We start from the raw sequence: 21,054 nt of genomic DNA on the forward strand, positions 1-21,054 counted from the left end.
TAGTCCCCATTAGAGCCATTATTATATAATTAATATATTTCATTATACAAATGAGTCTTCTCTCCTTCAAAGTAATCATCTTGGAAGACTGCTCTCTTGGACACGTCTTTGAGGAAATACACCCAAGGCATACTCTTTGTTACAGTGTCGGTGGAGGGAAACTTTTATCCTTTGATTTCAACTACAAAAGAGTGGCCTGGCTCTTGCTCTGCCAGCAAGGGGCCCTGTGCTCTGCAGCATTATAGACCAGGTCTTGCCTCCAGGACTAGAGGCCAGGCTTGTGCTCAGCAGCCCATAGCCAGTCTGGATTTGAGTCTGGGTAGGGAGAAGACTGAGGGGACAGCCCATCTGGCCCATCTGCTGTTCCCATTTTATTATTTTCCTTTATCCAGGAGTGCGCAGCGTGGATCCCAAGACCGGCAAAGAGACCCTGTACAACCTGGAGTCGCTTATCAACTCTGCTGTGTTCCCAGGCCTGCAGGGAGGTCCCCACAACCACGCCATTGCTGGTAAAATGTCATCAGAGTCAGGCCAGAGCCCTCGGGTGGCACTTGGGGGTGCACCCTCACCCATGGCAGCCCCTGTGCCAGCTAGTGGTAGAAGTTCCTGCCTTTGCTCATCTGTGGCCCCTAATTCCCACCTCACCTGTCCACCAAATGTGTGCCAGGACTTGCATGTTGGGGAACAGCTAGAGCAAACTCTCTGTCTGGGAAGTGCTAACGAGGAAGAAAAGGGAATCTTGCAACTGCAGCCAGGCAGGAAGGAGGGGGATTGATGACCACTCTGCCCAAATGGCCGCCCCTGGCGCAAAACTGTCAGGCCATCTTCTGTAAAGTAGCTAGGGCCCTCTTTAAGAACCAGCGGGGAAGGAGTTTAACAATCGGAAGACGGCACGGCAAAGGGAGTGAGTGATGAGTGTCCAAGCCCTGCAAGGGCGAGTTGCTTGTGCCAACACCCTGACCCTCACACCGCTGACCGAGCTCACCCAGCAGTCTGTCAGTGGCATTCCTTCTGTATGCAAGTGGCTTGGGAAATCTGTGATCTCGGAGTTGCTCCAATGTCTTCTTTGGAACAAAGCAGTTTGGTAGAGGAGCCCAGGGTGAAGGTATCCAAGCTCCATCTGGAGAAGCACTGTGTTTTTGAGGAGGGAAGGGGGGCAGCAGGGAGTGGGTGAATCTTAGCCCCTGGGGGGAGTCAGGGGCAGGTCTCATTCCACCTTTACACCTCCAAACTCCATGTCTGGCTTCTTCAGCTCTTGGGGTGATGGGATCACCCGCTCTCCAGCCACTCTGGGCCTTTTCCAGTCATTTCCACCAACCCTGACGGGAGGCTTCTGTGCCCACATTTAGGCAGTGCTTATTTTGTCTTCTTCACTTTCTGTGCCCTGTTCAAGCAGCCCTTGGGATTGAACAAGGGGCTGAATGAGTCTAGATGTGCACGTAGAACAGGTCTACACCACTCTCCCGGCCTCAGGTTGGGAAGATGTGGATAATTTGGCACCAAAGCAGAAGCTTTCTATTGGGCAGTCGAGTTCTCATGTTCATATGCTGAGCTTAGAAAGGACGTAAAATCCATCCTGCAGAAGAGCAGCTTCCCTGTGTGATCTTACAGCACAGACTCCCATGCCCGGAGGAGACTACCTTAAAAGGTACCTTAAAAGCAGCTCCTTAAAAAGGAGAGGTCTGAGGTTTAGCCAGGTAATCTTAGGGTTAAAAATATATACCATCTGTGGGGAGGAGTATAATCTACCCGGGGGGGGGGGGGGGGGGGGGGGGACAAAGCAAGGAGCGGAAACCAGGGGCTTGGACTCCTGGTCCCCTCTGCCTTCCTGACCCCATCTCTCTCCCGCCAGGGGTCGCTGTGGCCCTGAAGCAAGCCATGACTCCGGAGTTCAGACTTTACCAGCACCAGGTGGTGGCCAACTGCCGAGTTCTGGCTGAGACCCTGATGGAGCTGGGCTACAAAGTGGTGACAGGTACCAGCAGAAACCCCAGGGAGGTGCCCCTGGCTCCTTGGGGTGGCAATGAAGCCTTGCCCTCGGACGCTGTGGCTACAGTGGCCCTGGGCGCTGTGGCAGCAGCCATGGACAGTTTGTCACTGGCACGGGAGACCAAAGGAGAGCTTTGTGGAAGGCGTACCTGAAGCTCACCTGAGGGAGGGCAGGTACCAGTGCTCACATGGCTCGTGGCCAGCAGAGCCATGATCTGGAATAGAGCAGGACCCCGGCACCTTCTCTACAGCAACGCCTCATGCCATCCCACAGGAGTGTCTCCAGGCACCCCTGAAGGTCAGGGGACAGCAGGCCCTCCCACCAGGAGTTCACAGGGAGTATGTTGTGCCCATGTTTGCTGTCATACAAAAGATAGTGGCGCTGAGTAACCTCCTGTGGGGTGGACTTTGCAGGTGAGGCCACTCAGGGTGCCGTCCACGTGCGTCACTGTAGGTTCACACAGCCAGGATGGCATTCTTTTGGCCGACTTTGTGATCTTGAGGGACAGCTTCGTTCTTCTGCTCCAAGGCTGCTGTGTATGCTGCAAGTAGGGTGGTCTAGGGAGGTGGGTCCTGGCATTCCGCAGACTCGGGTGCCCACGCCCGGCCTGCTGCCCTTCATGGGGATTTCAGGCCCCAGTCTGAGGAGTGGGCTGCCCGCCAAACTGTTGGTGAGCAGCAGAGCTGGGACACACATTGGGTCCTCAGCAGTCCCAGGGGCGCCTGTTCTCTGGTTCACTTCCTTTTTTTCCCTTCTCTCCTTTCTCCTTCATCCTCCGTATCTTTTGGTAAGAAAGGCCTAGAAACCTCGGCATGGACTGCGACCTTCAAGGTCCCTTGGGTCACTCTTTGTCAAACTTGGCGGTGCACAGCAACCCCCCAGGCACCCTGTTAAAATGCAGGTCTTATTTGGCAGGTCTGGCTTGGCATCTGCATTCCATCCAGCTCCCAGGTGATGCCGGGTGTGGGAACCACACTTGGTCTTGGGAAAGGTTAGGCCAGACTCCCTCTGGTTACAGACAGCACATGGCAGCCCCGCAGCCTGGCTCTGAGGCCTCCCATGAGTCTCAGGAGAGAGGTCTCCACCTTCCTGAGCTCCCAGGCCTGCCCGCACCCCTAGTTCACTCTGCTCCGAGGACACACTGCAACTGGCGGAATTAGATACTGGTGACGGAGAGCCAGCATTTGTGATAACCCACTTTGTGCCCAGTGTGGGCAAAATGCCACAGATGGCACCATGTTGAGACATCACGGCAGCCTTGTGAATTATTGCTCTTATTTTATAAATGGACATCTGGGGTTCCAAGACGTTGAGCTGCCTAAAGCCACAGGAAGTAAGGGGGCACAGCTTCACCTCTAGGCTGTGGGGTCCAGAGCTAGGTGCTGACTGAGTCCAACTGCTGTCTTTGAAGTCACTGCTGTTGGTCAAGTTAATGGCCTGGGATTCATGAGATTTTGAAGCAGAAAGATGCAGGTGCTTGAAAGACCACTGCATGGCCTTGGGCCAGTTGCAGAAACTTTTTGGAGCTTCGATAGGCTCATGTGGACCACTTTGATAACATCTTAACCAGTGTTAACCTGGCAGGATTAGGGTAAGACACATGGCAGACCAGCAAAGCCTGGCACCTACCGTGTGCTCAGTGAATGCTGCAGTCAGCCACCATGACCGTGAATGCAGCCGCTGCCTGCCACTCTGACGCTGCCTTCGAGGGAGCCTTCCAGATGGATCTCGGAGGCACATGGGGGAACTCCCAAGTGATCATTAAGAGCCAACAAGAGCTACCAGGGGCACTGAACAAGCTGTCACTCCCCAGACAAGCTGCCAGGCCCTTTGCCGGCACCTGGTGCCATGTCACCAGTGGGCAGTGTGGGCTGGGAAAGCTCCCCCAGCCTCACGGTCCTCTGCCCATCTCCAGATACCCATTGTAAGCTACTGTCTTTTCTCACAATCCTGTGGCCCTGGGGCATCCTTTGTTTAGCAGAGGATTGAAGTCTTACAGGACCCACGGTAGGGGTGCTCACCTTCTGACCTTGTCTGCCTGAGCCTCCTTCAGCCCTACCCTCACTTCCTAGGGAGGGAGAGATACCTTCACTTGGCACGGAGTCACTTTTCCACATTCCTACATGTCCAACTTGGTTTTCCAGGTGGTTCTGACAACCATTTGATCCTCGTGGATCTCCGCTCCAAAGGCACAGACGGTGGAAGGGCTGAGAAGGTTCTAGAAGCCTGTTCTATTGCCTGTAACAAGAATACCTGTCCAGGTAAGAATCCTTGCTGGTCTCTTCTTCTGTACCTCTCCTGACTTATTGCATTTCTTTTAGCCAAGGTTATAGCTGGTGGTAATTTGGCTCTGGGGACAGACACTACAGGATTTTGGAGGGGTGTGTACACCATTATGCAGCATGGGGCAAAATCATGGCTCTCTCCCATCCTGCTCCTTCCGACACAGCTGTAACTGTGCCAGGGACAGAGAAGGAGGAACTGCGGAGGATTGCTCACAGGTGCCACAGGTGTGTGGATAAGGGAAGTGGGGCCTCTGGAACAGGCCGGGTTTCTCAGGGAGTTATAGGAAGAGTGTGGGTGATGCATCTAACACAGATGGATGCTAGCCTCACTTTGGGGAGCAAGAACCATACCACTGAAAGCAACCTCCTGTTTCAGTACCGTGACCCTAATGTGCTGCTCTCTCCCTTTGGGCATTTAAATCAGCAGCATGCAGCTTCCTAGATACAGCTGACACCCAAAGGCCACTTTTTTGGCCAAGCGTCTTAAATGCACGGTGGTCAGTGGTGAGTTGGGTGTGGCCCAGGGACAAAGCCTGTTTATCTTGAAGGTGACAAAAGTGCACTGCGGCCCAGCGGACTGCGTCTCGGGACTCCAGCGCTGACATCTCGAGGACTTTTGGAGAAAGAGTTCCAGAAAGTAGCCCAGTTTGTTCACAGAGGTAAGGATAAAGGTTTGGAAGTCAGACATCCCGAACTGTGTATGGATTTCTGATTGCGACTGAGCAGTTGACACCCAGCCACTGAAGGATGTTCCTGTTCCGGGCTGAGGGCTTAGGGACGACAAGAGATAGCAAAAATCACGTTACCAAACCATCTAGGCTGAGAGGTTTGTAAAGTGGTCGGGCCCAAGGAAGGGGGCACACCAGAATCGTTTCTGAGGTCAGCCTTAACACCTCTGGCTGTCCCGCGCCGGCTGCTGGGAACATACTGGCAGCTGAGCCTCGGGTGTGTCTCAGGTCCACTGAGCCGCAGCACGGACCCATTTTGTCTCTTGCCGGCACAGGGATAGAACTGACTCTGCAGATTCAGAACGACATCGGTGCCAGGGCCACCCTAAAGGAGTTCAGAGAGAAACTGGCAGGGGACGAGAAGCACCAAAGGGCCATCAGGGCTCTCAGGGAGGAAGTGGAGAGCTTCGCCTCTCTCTTCCCTCTGCCTGGCCTGCCTGACTTTTAGAGGAGCCGCACCTGCCCTCAGGCACCTGCCCAGGAACCACCTGCTCAAGGACCCGGTGCCCTTCTGAGAAGAGACAGGAGAGCTGCCCTACACGGGACCGACTGCATCGACTGCTTTGTGCCCCGAGGGGGTTTCTTTCTCCGCTTTCCTCATTCCTTCACAAATCAAAATTTGTTTTTAAGACCCATTGTTAATAATTCTGGGACAAGTTACTAAGGCATTTAAATTTTCCTTTCTCTTAGCTGTATAAAAAGTTCTTCTGGAAAAAATGAAGTACTTAGACTGGATCCAGGGCTGACGGTTAGAAAGACCCCAGGAGGTGTACTTGCGCTTCTCTGAGTTACTGGCTTTTCCCCACACCCTGCAAGAGACAACCTCCCAAGTTCAGAGCTGCCATGAGCTGCCCCTTCACGTCTTGTTAGGTGGAGGATTGCTAAAGGAAGAATGAGGATTGTCATAACTGAGGGAAATTTTGAAGCTTCTGGTGATTTCTATACAGGGTGCTGCCCACTATGGTGGGAGGTTCTCCACAGCAGCTCAGGACATCTTGGAAACGGTCTCTTTCATCCCCCACCCCTGGGGGCTGCCAGGTGTCATCAGGTGTGAGAACCAATGGCGGGGGGGAGGGGGCCTTCCTGCCCTGTGCCAGGTAACCAACCCCCTCCTGTAATCAGGAAACCAAATGTCACCTTCCCAGAGAAACTTTATTTTTCACAAAGCCGAAGTGCAAAACATAGATGACCATTTTTAATAAGCACAATCAAATTTTTAACCACAGAATGTCTACAAGAATTATAGCTTTAAAAAATACAACCAATTTTTATATTTCAAAAATATCTGAACTCAAATAAATTAATTTCTTAAAAAGTACACTTCTCATACTATTTGTTTGGCATTTACTCTGGTTAGACTCTGATGCGGCCACACCCAAGAGCTGCTGTCACGCACGTGTTCGAGGTGTGCGTGCACTGCAATGCCTGCAGCTCCTGGGGTGGTTAGGACTCACATTCACACGCATGGACAGAAGGACATGCAGTAATAAAATAGCTTTCCAAAAATAACAGCTACGAATTCATCACAGACTATGCTTTTCACTGCAGCCTTAAAAGATGGCATGTTTTCAACCCAACCTGTATAGCCAGCCAGCAGTTGGGCAGTCAGTGGGCGAGGCACCCCGTGGTCCTGCCTGGAGGGTGCCCCTGGGGCCTGGGGTCCAGCATGTGATACTGGGGACTCCAGGGGGTGTGGGTGACATACCAGTCCCCAAATCTCTCTGCCTTAATTTTGGGAGCCATGATGTCACCAAGCTAGTCTTCCCTTCAGGGAGCCTGGCTCCTCCAACTGAACACAAAAGGAGAGCCTCAATACCCTTGCTGAACAATTACTCCCAGGAAGCTGGGGCTCCATGCCCCACAGCTGGATTCACTGCAAAGTGCTCGCTCTGCCCCCACCCCACCCCCACCCCGCTTCTTCCTTCCCCTGGCCGTCACCAAACCTTAACAGGTAGGATTAGATTAGGTCAATGCTCACAGCTTTCTCCTCTGAGGGCTCAGGAAAACTTGGTGTGCTCAGACCTTTTCAGCTGAGACTGGTTTTCTTTCCAGCCAGTAGAAATTTGATGCTTTTTCCTTCTTACAGTCTGTTAATACTGTTACCTCTTTTTAAAGATTCCAGTTTTGTCACTTTCTATCACAGTATTGGGGAAAAGCCAGAAAGCTGGCTGGTTGGCTTCAAAGCACAAACCAAGGCACTTTCTTCTGAGCTTTCTAGGGAGATGAGAAATTAAAACTGGACTGCTGGCTTGGGAGACCAGTTCCTCTGAAGGTTGTCCATGCTTCCCCCTGGGCTCCCCAGCAGCTGAGGGTTACCAGCTGTGCAGCAGCATGAGAAGCTGACCTGCTTGGCAACACCAGGTTCAGGGAGGTGGGGGCATGCGTCCAGCACTGCTAGAAGAGTGGGTGGTTGGTGTGCACGCGATCTCTTTAAGCCTCTGGAAACCTGTCACAGAGCTGTAGCAGCCTTGGCACTCAGGGTACCATCTGTTGGTCTTCCTAGGATTTGAACTGGGATGTTATTTGAGGTCGAAACCTACAAACAATACCTTGAATGTAGCAACAAAGAAGTTAAAAGCTTGATGGGAAATGACGAGGAAGCTATGACAATCCATTTCCAAATTCTGGTGCAATTCAGAGAATTTCAGCCATTGCGGTAAATTGTGGACAAGTCACAATTTTTAAACTCCAAGGATCCCACTAAAGGAGCAAGGTCCCCAAGGAAACAGGGAGGCGTGAGGCAACAGCTCAGGCTGGAGCGTCCCGAGGGCCAAGGTGCTACAAAGGCTTTGATTCCTCTCTTATACAGAGCTTCTGGAAAGCACGACTGCAGCACCACTAGCCTCATCAGGCTGCTCTCAATCTGGACCTGCTGAAAGAGGGGTGGTTGGGGATAGGGGAGCGGTACCAGATTGGAAGTAAAGCTGAAATAAACGTTAGACACACTTTTGGTGTCTGGGCCTTCAGAGGGAGTGGGGACTGACAAAGTAGTAAGAGGCACTGATGTCCTCTATTTTCTGCAAAGTGTTTTTTAAATGTTTGATTTGAGACAAACCTCAAAGGAGGCTGAGGCCCCACTGCAAAGAGATCAGCCCCACTGCATAGGACTCCCCACCCTTAAGATTTACAGGTGCGGGATTTCTAGTGGGTTCCAGTTCTCCAAAGTGGAGGGGGTCTGGGAAGGGCATCTCCACTGTCTCAAGTGCCTGCCCAAACTGGCTCAGTCCCAGGGCCACAATGAAATCCCTTTGGAAAGAAACATACTTGGCATCAAGCAATCCTTTGAAACGGCCACAGTGAAAAGTTAGACTTTAACCAAAATGTAAAACTTGGAGTCTACCCACTGGTCTGTGTAGCTAACTTCATTTCATGAATGAACGACTCCAGGGAGACACTCATTTGCTCTGAGGCTGGCCCTGGCACAAGGCACCCCTGTTCTGTTCACACCCGACTGGTCCCTTGCCTCTGAATCCTGGGCCCTCCAGAACCATCCCTGAGACAGAGCTTCCACACCAACCCCCTCCAGAGTGACTACTTTAGACCACAGCAGCCAATGGCTTTAGCTTCTGGAAGGCCAAGTATGACTGATCTCCTGCCTCGGTCAGTTTCCCAGGTGATGGCACTGTTAACTGCAGAGTCCATGATGGTGTGAAACGAGAAGGGAAGCCATGGTGGTGCCAAGGATCGCCTTCTCTGTCTTGTCCTCTGGACCCCAGAGGCCTTCCTGTGCCTTGGAGATAAAGCATCATAAGGTCATGTCCCTGGAGGCCTAAGCAGACAGCAGTAAGCCTCCCAGGTAGAAAACACAGCAGCGTCTTGAACTCGAGACACCGAGGCAGCAACGGAGGGGGAAGCCCATGAAGTGCAACAGGCTTCCTGTGCAGCCTTCCCCACATGCAAACACACGTCACGTTTCCAAGCTGCCAAGACGTTCCTGGCAACTCTTCTGTGTGTGAACATATGCAATGGGCACAGATACAAAGAAAACCCATGAGATGTAGACATACCATCTGCCACAGAAGGTTCTTTCTCAGGCATAGCCTCAGAAGTGAACTCACACACCTGCCAGGACAGTGGGCTCTGACCAGGAGCCCATGGGCTGTACCCTCCTGCACAGGACCCAGGCCAGGAGGGGACCATAGGAGTGATGTGACACAAATCCTTCTTGGGCTCCCCTATGTGGCCTCAGTGCTGTGCCACAAAAGCGGACAGGTAGACAGGTCTCAACAGCAAGACCCCAAACTATGCAGTACACGGTGCCAGGAGATGCGTACACACATGCTCAGGAGCAACCGCTTTGTCGCTGCTTCGGGTCTGTTTTATCACAAATGTCTTAGAACAAATTAAAAAGCAGTAATGCTAAGAGTTCTCCCTACCTGGAGAAAAAAAAGCCGTAAAAAAAAAGTATAAAAAATTCAAGGTTGCAAGAAACCCTCCATTTACAAACCAACAGCAACTGTGTAAGGAGTGTCAGGGAGGTCAAGGTGGGTGACCCGGGGATCTTCTTCCCTGAAGGGAGGACTCACATGGGGCTGGGAGCGAGCTGTGGTGAGGTGAGCATACCTGGGGGACCTGCACGGGGCAGGAGTGAACAGTGGTGAGGTGCATGTGTTTGAGGGGATGGCATGGGGGGCGAGAGTGAGCAGTGATGAGTGTGTATCCCAGGCCCATGTGGGGCAGATCCATGAAGACAGCCACACAAGGTGGCATTCCTCATTCCTGAAGGAGACCCTGGCCGTAGGTTCTCACCAGACAAGCTGCCTCCCCAGACGGACCAGCTGAGCAAAACCCCGCTGTCACTGTGCCCACGAGACCCTGTGAGAGGTAGTGAAGTGGTTGCAAAGATTTGCGGTGGGTGGAGGACTGGGGTGACCTCGGCCAAGTCCCAGCATGTCTGCAGACCTTCCCCAGGAGGACAGTTGGACTCAATACTGCCAGAAAGGCTGGTGGGCTGAGCCCCAGAGGCCTGCTGGTTCTTCATCACTTACACAGTGCTGATGACCTCGTGGCACCATGGCCCTGCCTGTCTCCTGGGCTCTCCAGCTGTGAGAGTGGTTCTCACGAACAAGGACTAGTGACTAACTCTAGCCACTCCTGCTGACCCAGGGGAACCAGCTGCAAAGCCCGCCACAGGCACTCTGTGCCTAGTGAGGACTCAAGGACCAGACAGGGTGCTCCTCGCTTCCCCTGCTGCCTGAGGGCCCAGAAAGTTCTGTGTTTGCCACCACCCAATGAGGCAGAGCTGCCTCCCCTCCATCTCACTCATTCAGGGGCCTCCTCCTGGGATGCTGGGCTGTAGGGTACTGAGTGAAGGACCCCAGCTGGGATCTGAATGAGGCAATGGATGTTCTATTGTCCTGCTTCCCACTAAACCATTCCAGTGAACGGGGTGCTTCACCCCTTGATTTGCTGCCCAAGTGTTTGGGAGCTAAACGTGCCGGCATATTCCTCCTGACTGGGCTTAACCTTTCTGCCCCTCATCCCACCACATCGAGAGAATGCTGACTCTCTCCTGGCCTGGTTACCAGTTCCCAGGAAGCCAAGTGGCTCCCTCCCAACCCCAGGGGCCACACCTCGCCAGGCCCAGCGACCTGTTACCATCCTTTCCAATGCCTTCAGAGAGCCAGGTGCTCGCCTCTGCCCAAGTCCAACTCCCAAACTGCCTGAAGCCACCCAGGAACCAGGGCTGCCATCTTGGTTTCCCTCCTACAGATGACAACGGAAGTCTAAACAGCTCAGAGGCCTGCTTGCTCATGCCCACCCCTCCCCTCCCCTCCCCATACCCTGAGTCCCAGGTCTCGGTCACAGTGGCTGGGGCTGACCTCAGATCTTGTACAAAAAGCTGGGGACGTAGTCGAACCTGAGTGTGGGGTGGCTGGTTCCAGGAGCCTCCTGTGTGTAGTGTAGCTTCAGCAGCTCAGCCAGGTACTGGACCACCTTAGCATCTTCGTTCACCAGGCCCAGGTTCAGCTTCAGGAAGCTCGCCTGGCGGCTGGCAACCAGTTCCTCTGTCTCCTTGTCATGGGCAGGCAGGTGCAGGTGGTGGCAAAAGGTATAGAGGAAGGCCTTGGAGCAGAGCTGGGTGAGCATGCTCTGGACGTGCAGGTAGTAGGTGCTGCCCCGCTTGATCTGAGTGCGGTGGTCTGCCAGCCGGGGCACAAGGGTACCTCTGTAGAGGGGGCAGCGCAGGGCCCTGTTGTCCAGGTCCAGGACGCTTGTGTAGCGGCTGTAGCGGCTCAGGGCATGGAGGGTGCCGGCACTGGCAGGGGATGCCACTCTGAAACACATAGGCCAACGTCAGGAGGAAAGGCTGGGGGCGGGGCTTCCTGTCTCCGGGTAGCTCCAGCACACTCACTGGGCTCTTTCTGGAAGGCAAATTTGATCATGATGCTCTTCAAAGGGCGCCTCGCCACCCTCATGACCAAGTTCAAGTGCCTTGGCATGTCCCACAGGCCCTGTGTGACCTGCTTCCTGCTGGCCTCTGAGGCCCCATGTTACCCCCATAATGACTTCCTTGCAGACATGCCAAGCTTTCAGTAGGGCCTCAAAATCACGGGCCTCTACACTCTGCCCAGAATACGCTTCCCTTCCATTTGGACTTGTTTCTATGCCAACTCAAACCTGACCTGGCTGTCCCCGATCCCCTCCCTCTGCTTCTCTGCTTTCTTGCTTGGTGACCTCAGCCAAGTTCCTTAATCCCTCTGAGCCCCAACTGTAAAACAGATACCAGGTCCTGCCTCATGTGGCTACTGCAGAGACAAAATTGGTCCTGTTTAGGACAGCATCTGGCCCTCACTATCATCAGCCTGGCACCAGTCAGTGTGCTGTCTCTGGTCTCCCGTCTCTCCCACAGTACAGAGCTTCTGCAGACTGGGGACTAGCAGATTTGGCCGCCTGACCCACCGCCCACTACCGTGCCCGTACAGCCAGGGCTGTACAGAGGCAGACAGGGCTTGCTCAATGAGGGAAGGGGTCAGGGTGATCAGCCCTAGAAAGCAACTCTTTAAAACCCTCTGGATCAGTTTTCCCAGAGCAGCCAGTCACCTTGCAGTCTGGCAAAGGTCTGGGCGACCAGAGATTTCACAGATGGACACACATCCGGAATTTAGGGCTTGTGTTAGGCCTAACGTATTGTGTACAGAGGATTGACAGGCACTTGGGACCACGATAATCTCATTATATTTTTTCCTTCCGGGCTGCTGTTATCTTCTCATACAGTTACCAGCATCTACTATATACCAGGCAGTGACCGGGGCGTGGAACAGGCAGTGAAGAACGAGCCTGGTGGGGCTGGGAAGAAAAGACATGCACACAGTACACCAAGAGAAGGGAGGCCCGGGGCCACAAAAGTCCTGCAGGAATGGCCTCAAAGCTGGGCCTTACAGCAAAGGTGGGCTGAGAACCTCGGACAGCATCCAGACCACACGAGAGCAGGGTCACAGAGACAAGAAAACAGAGAGCTACAACAGGCCAGGTGTCCTTAAAACCATGAAGAGAGCAGAGGGCCGTGGACCCCATCACATGGGCAATGAGGAGGCAGGGCTGGCAGGTGGCTCACTGGCTTCTTGGGGACACAGGCCTCCTCAGTCAGCTCCCGAGACACCCCTGCCTTCCCCAATCCCAATGCTGGGGTAAGCCTCTGGACAGGTGCCAATGCTGAGGCCCAAAGAGGGGCTGTGCCTCATCTAAGGTCCCCCAGCTAGAAAGTGGCCGACCAGGGACACACCCAGGGCCTCTGACCCCCCACTAGCACTTTCTCCCATCAGACAGTTCTGTCCAGGGCTTATTCCTGCAATGTGGTAAACAAATACAATTATCCTTCATTTTGATTGAAAATAATGGGAAACCAACATGAATATCTGCCCATCTCATACCCACAAGTGATGAATCCGACTCTTGAGCACCTCCAGGCAACAGAGGTTGCCTACCTTAGTGGAAAAAAAAATCAAGAGCCAATGAAAGTGGCAGTTGGAGGGGGGTGAGAGTCTTTAAATTAAAAACAGTTCATTGTCTGAGCTGGTTTTAGCCTGAGTCAAAGGACCTGAGACGGGACAGACCCTCCTGGGTCACAGTTCTGGGACTCCAGATTCACCCAGCACACGGCATCAACCCCCTCTAGAGCTGAGCTCCCCCAGGGGCAGGAAGTTCACGGCCACACAGAGGCCTTTCTCCTCCTCCTCCTACTCCTTATCCTCAGATGGGCCTCGGTTGCCTCCCAGTTGCAACACTGGTTCTGCCTGCTGGGGTGTCTCATCACCTATATCCACAGCTCTGAGCACTTCAAAGGGCAAGCATGGCGCGGGGATGTGACCCTTTCCTGCAGTGCCACACGGTGAGCATCCTAAGCCCTGCTCACAGGCGTGTTCAACAAGCTTTGTTGAATGAATGAGAGGAGAGGAGAGAACTGGTCCAAATCCACACGACAGATAGTGGGAACATCTGGACCAGAGCTTGCAGCACCCACTGTGCGCCTCCCCGACCGCCCCGGGGCCATGACTCCACAGCTTTTCATCTCAGGATACGTTCATGTCGTATTTGCTGCTTAGGTCCCAGGAATTCTTTGGGAGAGCTGTGGCAGATCCAGTCCCCACTCTGGGAGTGACACGCTCCCTTGGGAACAAGGCCTCCAACCTCTGCCCACGGTATTTCGCACCAGAACAGGACCCTTTGGAGGCAGACCTTGCCAGTAGCCAACATCTGTGCCCACCCAGGTTTGAGAAGGACAGCAATGAAAGACACTTCCCCAATCAGGGCCATCTGCAAAGCTCTCATCTGCCACTTTTTTTTTTTTAATTTTTTTTTAATTTTTATTTATTTATGATAGTCACAGAGAGATAGAGAGAGAGGCAGAGACACAGGCAGAGGGAGAAGCAGGCTCCATGCACTGGGAGCCCGACGTGGGATTCGATCCCGGGTCTCCAGGATCGCGCCCTGGGCCAAAGGCAGGCGCCAAACCGCTGCGCCACCCAGGGATCCCTCATCTGCCACTTCTGATGGGTCTCTCACCTTCACAGAGGACTCTTATAGGGTCTAAGGCCCCACTGAGCGCCTGCTGCCTCAGCCTGCCTCCCTTGAGTCTGTGTGCATCCCTGTTAGGTTATCAGAGACGCACTCACACTGATCAGACCCAACCCAAATGCAATGGGCCTTTCCCCATCCACTCTCACGGGGCAGGTCTTAGCAGCTGCACCTGCAGATAGAAACAGCCTTGGAATCAAGCTGGCGCGGGGCCCCTAGGTGGCTCCATCAGTTAAGTGTCTGCTTTCGTCTCAGGTCATGATCCCGGGATCCTGGGATTGAGCCCCATGTCAAGCTCCCTGCCCAGCAGGAAGTCTGCTTCTCCCCCTGTCCTGCTCCCCGTGCTCCTCTCCCTCCCTCCGTCTCTCCTCAAATAAATAAATAAGTTGTCTTAATAAAAAATGAAATGTAGTTTTAAAAAAAAGGAATCAAGCTGGCAGAGCTGGAACTGGCATCAAGGACCCCCATGAAGACCATTCTTGCCTGTCACGGGGATGAACACTGGTAGGGCTGGCCCCAGATTCAGACCACCTCCCACCTCCTCTTCTGCCTCAGGGACGCCAGCTACCCACTTTTGCAGCCCCACACTTCATGAGCTGATCACAGCAGGCTTCCCAAGGCAGCCCAGCCTGGGCCTCGGAATCCTCCACACAGCACTCCAGCCAGGTACCCCACGGAGTCGAGCTGGCCTGAGAGATGACCACCTTCTGCCATCCCGGCACATTCTAAGGAGGGAATTTCAGGGAAAGCTTCTGGAAAGGGCTATGCCGTCCTGAGTCTAGCCCTGGATAAGCCAGCTGACAACAGACAGATGTGCAATTTAGATTCTCCCTCTCTGGAGGAGAAAAAGGGAAAGGTCAAGGATTGGGGTGAGGGAGTTACCTGGAGGAGAGCTATGTGTGTGCCAGGGACACCGACCCCTTATTCCACCAACATCAGCACCAAAAGCTATCCCTGAAAAGCCCTTGCCTTCCTGGAACAGATGCGTTAAACCCAAGCAAAGAGCCGGCATCAGCAGAGGCTTGGGACCCTGGGAGGAAGGCCAAAGTCTGCAAGGACACCAGATGCTGTCTGTCACTTCCAAGCCTGCGTCTGCACCCAGAAGCAAGGACTCCACACGGTGGTTTCCTGTGTGGCCTGAGGAAGGGGCTTGTCTGGGTGACTTGGCCATGTCACACCAAATCCCCATGTCATCACTCTTCCCCTGGCAAGCTCACCCTCCTGGTGACTCAAGCCAAACACCCCAAGCCTTCCCCAGGCGCCCCACTCCCTCACTTCCCACACATCACTCAACCGCCCCCTTTGTTTTCTCAGCATGCACAATGCACCTGCTGTTGGAACCCTCCTACAGCAAGGCTCTGGTCCCCCATTTCCCCTCCTGAACTGTGGATTCTTCCAGGGTGGTGGGTTTGCTCATGTACCCCCAGATGGTACCCCAGCACCTGCCAACACCGCCAGTAAGCCAAGGCCTGATGTGGAAGTGACGCTTGCTTATGTGCCACCACCACGACCCTGAAGAAAGCCTAAGGCAGCAAGACTTAGAGCGGGAGCCCTGGGACAGACTCTGCAAAGGTGCAGACACAAGGTGACTTGGGACATGGGGACCTCACTATAGCAGATGCAAAAGGAAAGTCGGAAAATGGAAACAGTTGCTGATGGCAATGGGACAGAAATCCTTTTTCTCTCCCCCTGTAGCCCGGGAAGCTGTGTCAGCAAGTGCAAAGCGGGGTGCAGAGAAGGGGATGGGGAAACTGAACAGGGCTGTACCCTGAGGGAAAGAGGCCCTTGGGCTAGACCACCGGTCAAGCTGTATCTGAAAAAACAAAATGAGTCTCCGAAAACACAAGTAACACAAATGGGAAGATAAAGTAGAAAGCGTTCAAAGAGAGAAAGAATTGGCTCTTGCACTTCCTTATTAAAACAGACTTCTGGGGGGCGCGGGGGAAAGACAGCCTTCTAAAGAAAATAGGACAGTGGAGTAAAAGCCACGGGAGCCCTCAGATGTTCCCATCACCAAAGACAGCTGCCACCTTCTAGGACTACCAATAGTCCTTTCTCAGAAGCAGATCTCTCCTCGGTCATTTACACCATAGTATAAATTTGAGAATCAGAGAGAACCTGAGATCTAGAAGTTCCCCAAACTTTCCTGTATGCCAAACAGACTCCAGGTCTTACCCCAGACCAATTGAACCAGAATCTCTGGGGGATGGAACCCGGAAATCCATGATCTAAAAAATTCTCCTGAATAATTCTGACAGGGCAGATCACAGACCAGGGTTGGCAACCACTCTGGATAGGAACTGCAATCCTTCACTAGCAGGATGAGGAAACAGGCGGCCAGAGAAAGGAAATGATCTGCAAAAAGTTACAGAGTGGGCTGGTGTTGGGGGTCCTGTCTGGAAGCCAGGTCGCCCAATTCTGAGCCCACCACACAAACCTGGTTCACCACCCCCAGAGGAATTTACACATGAAGCCTCATCTCTAACTGGACAGGGCCCTTCCCCACCATAGGTGACCAGTTACCTCTGCAGGCCGATAAGCTTCCACTTCTGAAAATCTGTAATATGCAAAGGAGAGGAGATCCAGTGCTTCACAGGTTTGGCATGATGGCTGTGGTTAGGGACGAAGATTGACAGTGCCGTCACCAGCTTCCTCACTATGGCCTCGTCCTCTCCCAGGACCACAAGTGTCCTCCCACTGAGGAGAGAGTAGATGGCCGGGTGGGCAAAGGGGTATTGACGGATGAATTTTAAGGCGTTCTGGCCAGCCCTCTTTTTATGCCTCTCAGAAGAGGGGCCAGGGGGATAAGCAGAGGAGGGAGTCCTGTCTGAGCTGGTGGAGGCTATACTGCTCAGATTGCTGGTAGTGTCAGAGTTGTCCAGGCTGCTCTTGCTGACATCCCGGCTAGCCAGCAGGCGTTCTGGATCCAGCTCATAAGCAGGAAAGCCCTCAGAACTGTTGTCTTGGGAAGGGTTGGCATTTTCCACCGCAAAGTCTACGTGGAATCCCTGATCCTTCTGCCTGTAGCGCTGTGGGGGGATGCTCACAACTCCATCCTGATCCGAGGGGGTGTGCGCTGGGGTGGAAAGGGGCACCCGCAGACTCTCACTCTCCTTCCCAATGCAGCAGGACGAGTCTGCTTGTGACGAGGTGTTTTCTAAGCTGCCCTCCTCTGCCTCACCCAGCTCTGGTGGGCTGACACTTGCCTGGAAGTGGATGGCTCCCTCACTATCATCTGCATACGATTCTTCTTCGTTAATGGCACTTGGGTAGCTGGCCTTAAAATCGTCAGGGATGAGGGCTTCAGAGGGGCAAGTGCTGAGGACCTCAATACTGTCCTCGCTGATGGTCCTGTGGCTGACCACCTTGCTCCGGACCACCTGGGGGCTCAATGGCACGGTGAGGCTGGCCTGGCTGTCAGATTTAGCTAGCACAGAGGTGGACTTCTCCGTGCCCAGAACCTCGATGCTTTCGCCACTGCTGATGCTCCCTTTCATGTCCATATCTAGATAGTCCAAGCTTTCCTGGGGATCAAAACTGCTCATTTCTGTCACCTCCGCTTCCCTGTACTCATCTCCAAGTTCCTGCTCCATCTTTATCGGCACAGACTCCACACTGGACTTGTAAGAACCAACGCTAATTAACACTTGAGGGATCGGACATTCTTCCAGAGACCTGGAAGGCGGCCTGCCTGGACTGGGTTTAGGGGGTGTGCTCTCTTGTTTCTCTACCACCCTGTCGTCAACCTCCACAAAATCTTCGAAGAGGAAGTTGGTTATGTGCTGTTGTTTTAGAAGTGCTCTGTCAATCTGGCTGGTCAGGAGGTAGCACAGGTCTCCTCTGAACATGTGCTCTATGTGGCTGAGCTGGGCCAGGGTCTGGGTAAAATATTCAGTGTCACAGAGCTCTTCCAAGGTCTTCAACTTTTTGTCAAAACACTTGGTGGACTTTGCTTTGATGAGTTTAGGGGTATAAGCAGGTCTGCAGGTGTAAAGGTCTGTGGCAGCAGACTCATCAGTGTTAGAGGTAGTGGCTGGCTGGCTGGCCTGATCCTGGGTGTGCTCCATCTCCCCAGAACACAGAGCAGACCCCTTCAACTTCCGATGAGGGTACGAGCGGATCTGCTTCAGCAGGTCCTGATGTTCAATGATGGACTTCTCTACACTAGCCAGTTCGTTGGCTTTCTCAATTGCCTGAGATGAGTAAAAGCCTTTGTCGTTGGCCTTCTTCTGGATCTCCGTTTCTGTGTGCAGCACTGTCCTGGTGTAATCCAAGTCTTTCAGTTTTTTCTCAAGTTCTCCAGCAAATGCCTTCCTGTTGCCTGTCTTCAAGCACTCAGAAGCTTTGGAAAATTCAGCTGAGAGCTCCTGAAACTGCTGCATGATCTTGTGTTGGTCTGCTGAGATATAAGCCATGCAAAAGGGCCTCACAAAGCCCCGGGCCTCCAGATCATACAGGGTAAGGTGGTGCACATATGCAAATGCTCCCTCCTTGGAATCTCCCAGCACCACCTTGGAGTCCTCCACAAAGTTCAGCTTGGGATAGGCAGAACCAGGGGGGTGGCCCACAAAGGAGGCCTGGTAATCCACAGACATGATCCGCAGGGAGAAGTAATTGAGATCAAAAGTACCAAAAACTTTGGTGTCATTGGGGATGGTCAGCAAGGGCTGGGGTCCCACCTGCTCAGAGAACTCGGAAATAAGGATGAAGTCCCTAGAGAACTTGGCCCCGGACAGTTTGGACCACGGGTTGGCTCCCTGGCTGGCGAAAGGGAAGAGCGGCACCGAGTACTCCTCGGGCAAGGCGGGCTCATTGTAAGGCTCCTCCTCGTACTCCTCCTCTTTGGTGAAGGCCACCACGTCAGGGGCGCTGATCATATTTCCAGATATACGGAGACAACATTGAGAGGAAGTGAGAAAGAAGGCGGGGGTAATCAACGCAGGGAAGCCAAGCCTCTGGAAGAGGAAGCAAAGTCCCTGCCGTCTTCTTGGCGCCCCGGGGGGTACTAGGCTGCCTCTCACACACTGGTAGACTCGAACTCCCACAGTCCCCTCAGAGGCCCGTGGACTCCGCAGGTCCAGAAGACCGGATAGGCCGGCTGTCCTCCTCTTCCTCCTCCTCCTCCTCCGGCGAGAGCGTCCGGCGCAGGACACCTGCAGCGAGATCGCCGGCACTCCCCCTAACCCACCGCGACAGCAACAGCCCGGCCCGGGACCGGTGTCTGACGCGGGGCTACGGGCCGCCGCAGGGCCCAGTCAAGCGTTGCCGGCCCGAGGGCAGAAACCGTCGCGGCTCCTCGGACGCCACAACCCAGAACCAGCTAACGCGGCGCCGCCATCTTGGTATCACATGACTCGCGGTGTCAGCGTCGCTTGACCCGGAAGCGTCCGCGTAGACTTCTGAGCGGGACAGCTGGAGTGAGCGAGCGACAAGTGTGGGCAGAACCCTCCAGCGGCCTCTCCCAAGGACCAACCGACTTACCAACCCCTGTGTGGAAAGAAAGGAAGTGGGGCGGAGGAGCGGAAACGTGCGAGGGGGCCAGGGCCGCGGGGCCGTCTGGGAGTTGTAGTTCGCGGTCCTGTGGGGCTCGCGCCCGGCGGATGTAGCCCGAGAAGGCGGGCGGAAGCGTGACCGCGCCTTAGGCGCGGGATTCTCGGGGCGGCCGCGGGTCCGAAGCTCGGCGGGCTCATGGGAGGTGACCCGGCCGCGGAGGGTGGCGCTGGCGGCTCCGGAAGACCCCAGTTCCCTTAGGGCGAGCGCCGGCTGGACCTCCCCTCTGGCTTCTCCAGCATGCGTGGGCACCCGAGGGGCGGCTGCGGGCGCGGGGCCTAGGGATGATCTTCCCGGTCGCCCGCCGCGCGCTCCGCTGGCTGCCACGGCCGGGAGCCCGGACCTTGTCCCGTGCTGCCATGGAGGTGGCCTTCCGAGGTGTGCGCAAAATTCTCTGTGTGGCCGAGAAAAACGACGCGGCCAAGGGGATCGCCGACCTGCTGTCCAACGGCCGCATGAGGCGGGTAAGGAGGCGTATTTCCGATCAGCTGTGCGGTGAGGGAGCTGCGCCGATCACCCGGCGGGACTGGGGGACGGGCGCTGGGAACAGAGACGGAGGCCACTTCTCTCGCTTCTGGGTCCTCGCAGTGGCTTCCTGTCTTCTTTTCCGAGTGGTAGGCATGTAAAGACGTGGTTCGGACGCTTCACCCGTGTGCTCGAACACCTTGGCTCCTCTTTGTCCACGGCAGCGGTTCCCAGATTTGTCTGAGAATGGGGCGCCGAGTAACCCATATTTAACGCATATTTAAGTTTAACATTATTCCGTGTGATTCGAAAGCTAAGTTGTTTAAGGAAGCACTGACCAAAGTCCTTGGGCTTGGCGGTCAGGCCCTGAACGAGCACCCTCGGGTAACTAGCTGCCCTCATCTCTGCGCACCCCCTGCCTTATGCAGCCCCACTGATTTCCCAGTCTGTAAAGGCGTGTCGACAGGGCAGTACCGCCTGGGGTTTGCGATTAGAAGGAACATCAGCCAGTTACTTCTTCCTAGTACCAGCTCATTTCAAAGAATAGGCAAGTAAGAGATGAGAATGTGTCCTAGACACACTGGAGGTGCAAAGGAAGGGGAAGGTTGTGTAAAAGAGGTGGCAGAGAGGCAACAAGAACTGTTCAGGAAAATCTGTCATTAAAGCGGAATGTTTTCAGGAGGCCATTTGTAAGAGTAGGGGGCAGAAGTTCTCCTTTCAAGATCCCAAGGTCCCTAGGCCTCCGTTTCTAGCTCGTGGATAATGGGAGCAAGAGCAGAGGTTGTGTCTGTAGAGTTCAGGCCTTTGACCTCTCACAGAACTCCAGTAGCTTTCCCCCTGGCCTTTTCACTCTTCAAACTCTCCACTACCAAAGTGGCTTTATAAAATACCCATATGACCCCAGTAATCTCCCACTTAAAACCTACATTGCTGGGATCCCTGGGTGGCGCAGCGGTTTAGCGCCTGCCTTTGGCCCAGGGCGCGATCCTGGAGACCTGGGATTGAATCCCACGTCGGG

The 21,054-nt window shown here is 54.2% G+C and overlaps 3 protein-coding genes across 7 annotated transcripts in view; 2 read left to right on the forward strand and 1 right to left on the reverse strand.

The window, feature by feature from the left end:
• Window positions 1–6,321, forward strand: part of SHMT1 (serine hydroxymethyltransferase 1) — a 27,241-nt gene extending 20,920 nt beyond the window's left edge. For all 4 annotated transcript variants that reach the window (XM_026005612.2, XM_026005611.2, XM_026005613.2 and 1 more), the window contains 5 exons: window positions 393–509; window positions 1,853–1,975; window positions 4,135–4,251; window positions 4,824–4,934; window positions 5,279–6,321. In XM_026005612.2, the coding sequence (XP_025861397.1) occupies window positions 393–509; window positions 1,853–1,975; window positions 4,135–4,251; window positions 4,824–4,934; window positions 5,279–5,451 (641 nt within the window). In that variant the 3' untranslated portion in view covers window positions 5,452–6,321. The remainder of the gene's footprint in view (window positions 1–392; window positions 510–1,852; window positions 1,976–4,134; window positions 4,252–4,823; window positions 4,935–5,278) is intronic.
• On the reverse strand, window positions 6,137–19,545 carry SMCR8 (SMCR8-C9orf72 complex subunit). The gene is made up of 2 exons (XM_026005610.2): window positions 16,545–19,545; window positions 6,137–11,280 (listed from the first exon to the last, which is right to left on the reverse strand). The coding sequence occupies exons 1-2, from the start codon at window positions 18,896–18,898 to the stop codon at window positions 10,827–10,829; spliced, it is 2,808 nt and encodes a 935-aa protein (XP_025861395.1). The 5' UTR covers window positions 18,899–19,545; the 3' UTR covers window positions 6,137–10,826.
• Window positions 18,807–21,054, forward strand: part of TOP3A (DNA topoisomerase III alpha) — a 28,012-nt gene continuing 25,764 nt past the window's right edge. The window contains exon 1 of one of the 2 annotated variants that reach the window (XM_026005608.2): window positions 18,807–20,035. In XM_026005608.2, the coding sequence (XP_025861393.1) occupies window positions 19,856–20,035 (180 nt within the window). In that variant the 5' untranslated portion in view covers window positions 18,807–19,855. The remainder of the gene's footprint in view (window positions 20,036–21,054) is intronic. The other variant, XM_026005609.2, reaches the window with a different exon arrangement.

Source organism: Vulpes vulpes, chromosome 12, assembly GCF_048418805.1.
Source record: "Vulpes vulpes isolate BD-2025 chromosome 12, VulVul3, whole genome shotgun sequence".
Lineage (NCBI taxonomy): Eukaryota > Metazoa > Chordata > Mammalia > Carnivora > Canidae > Vulpes > Vulpes vulpes.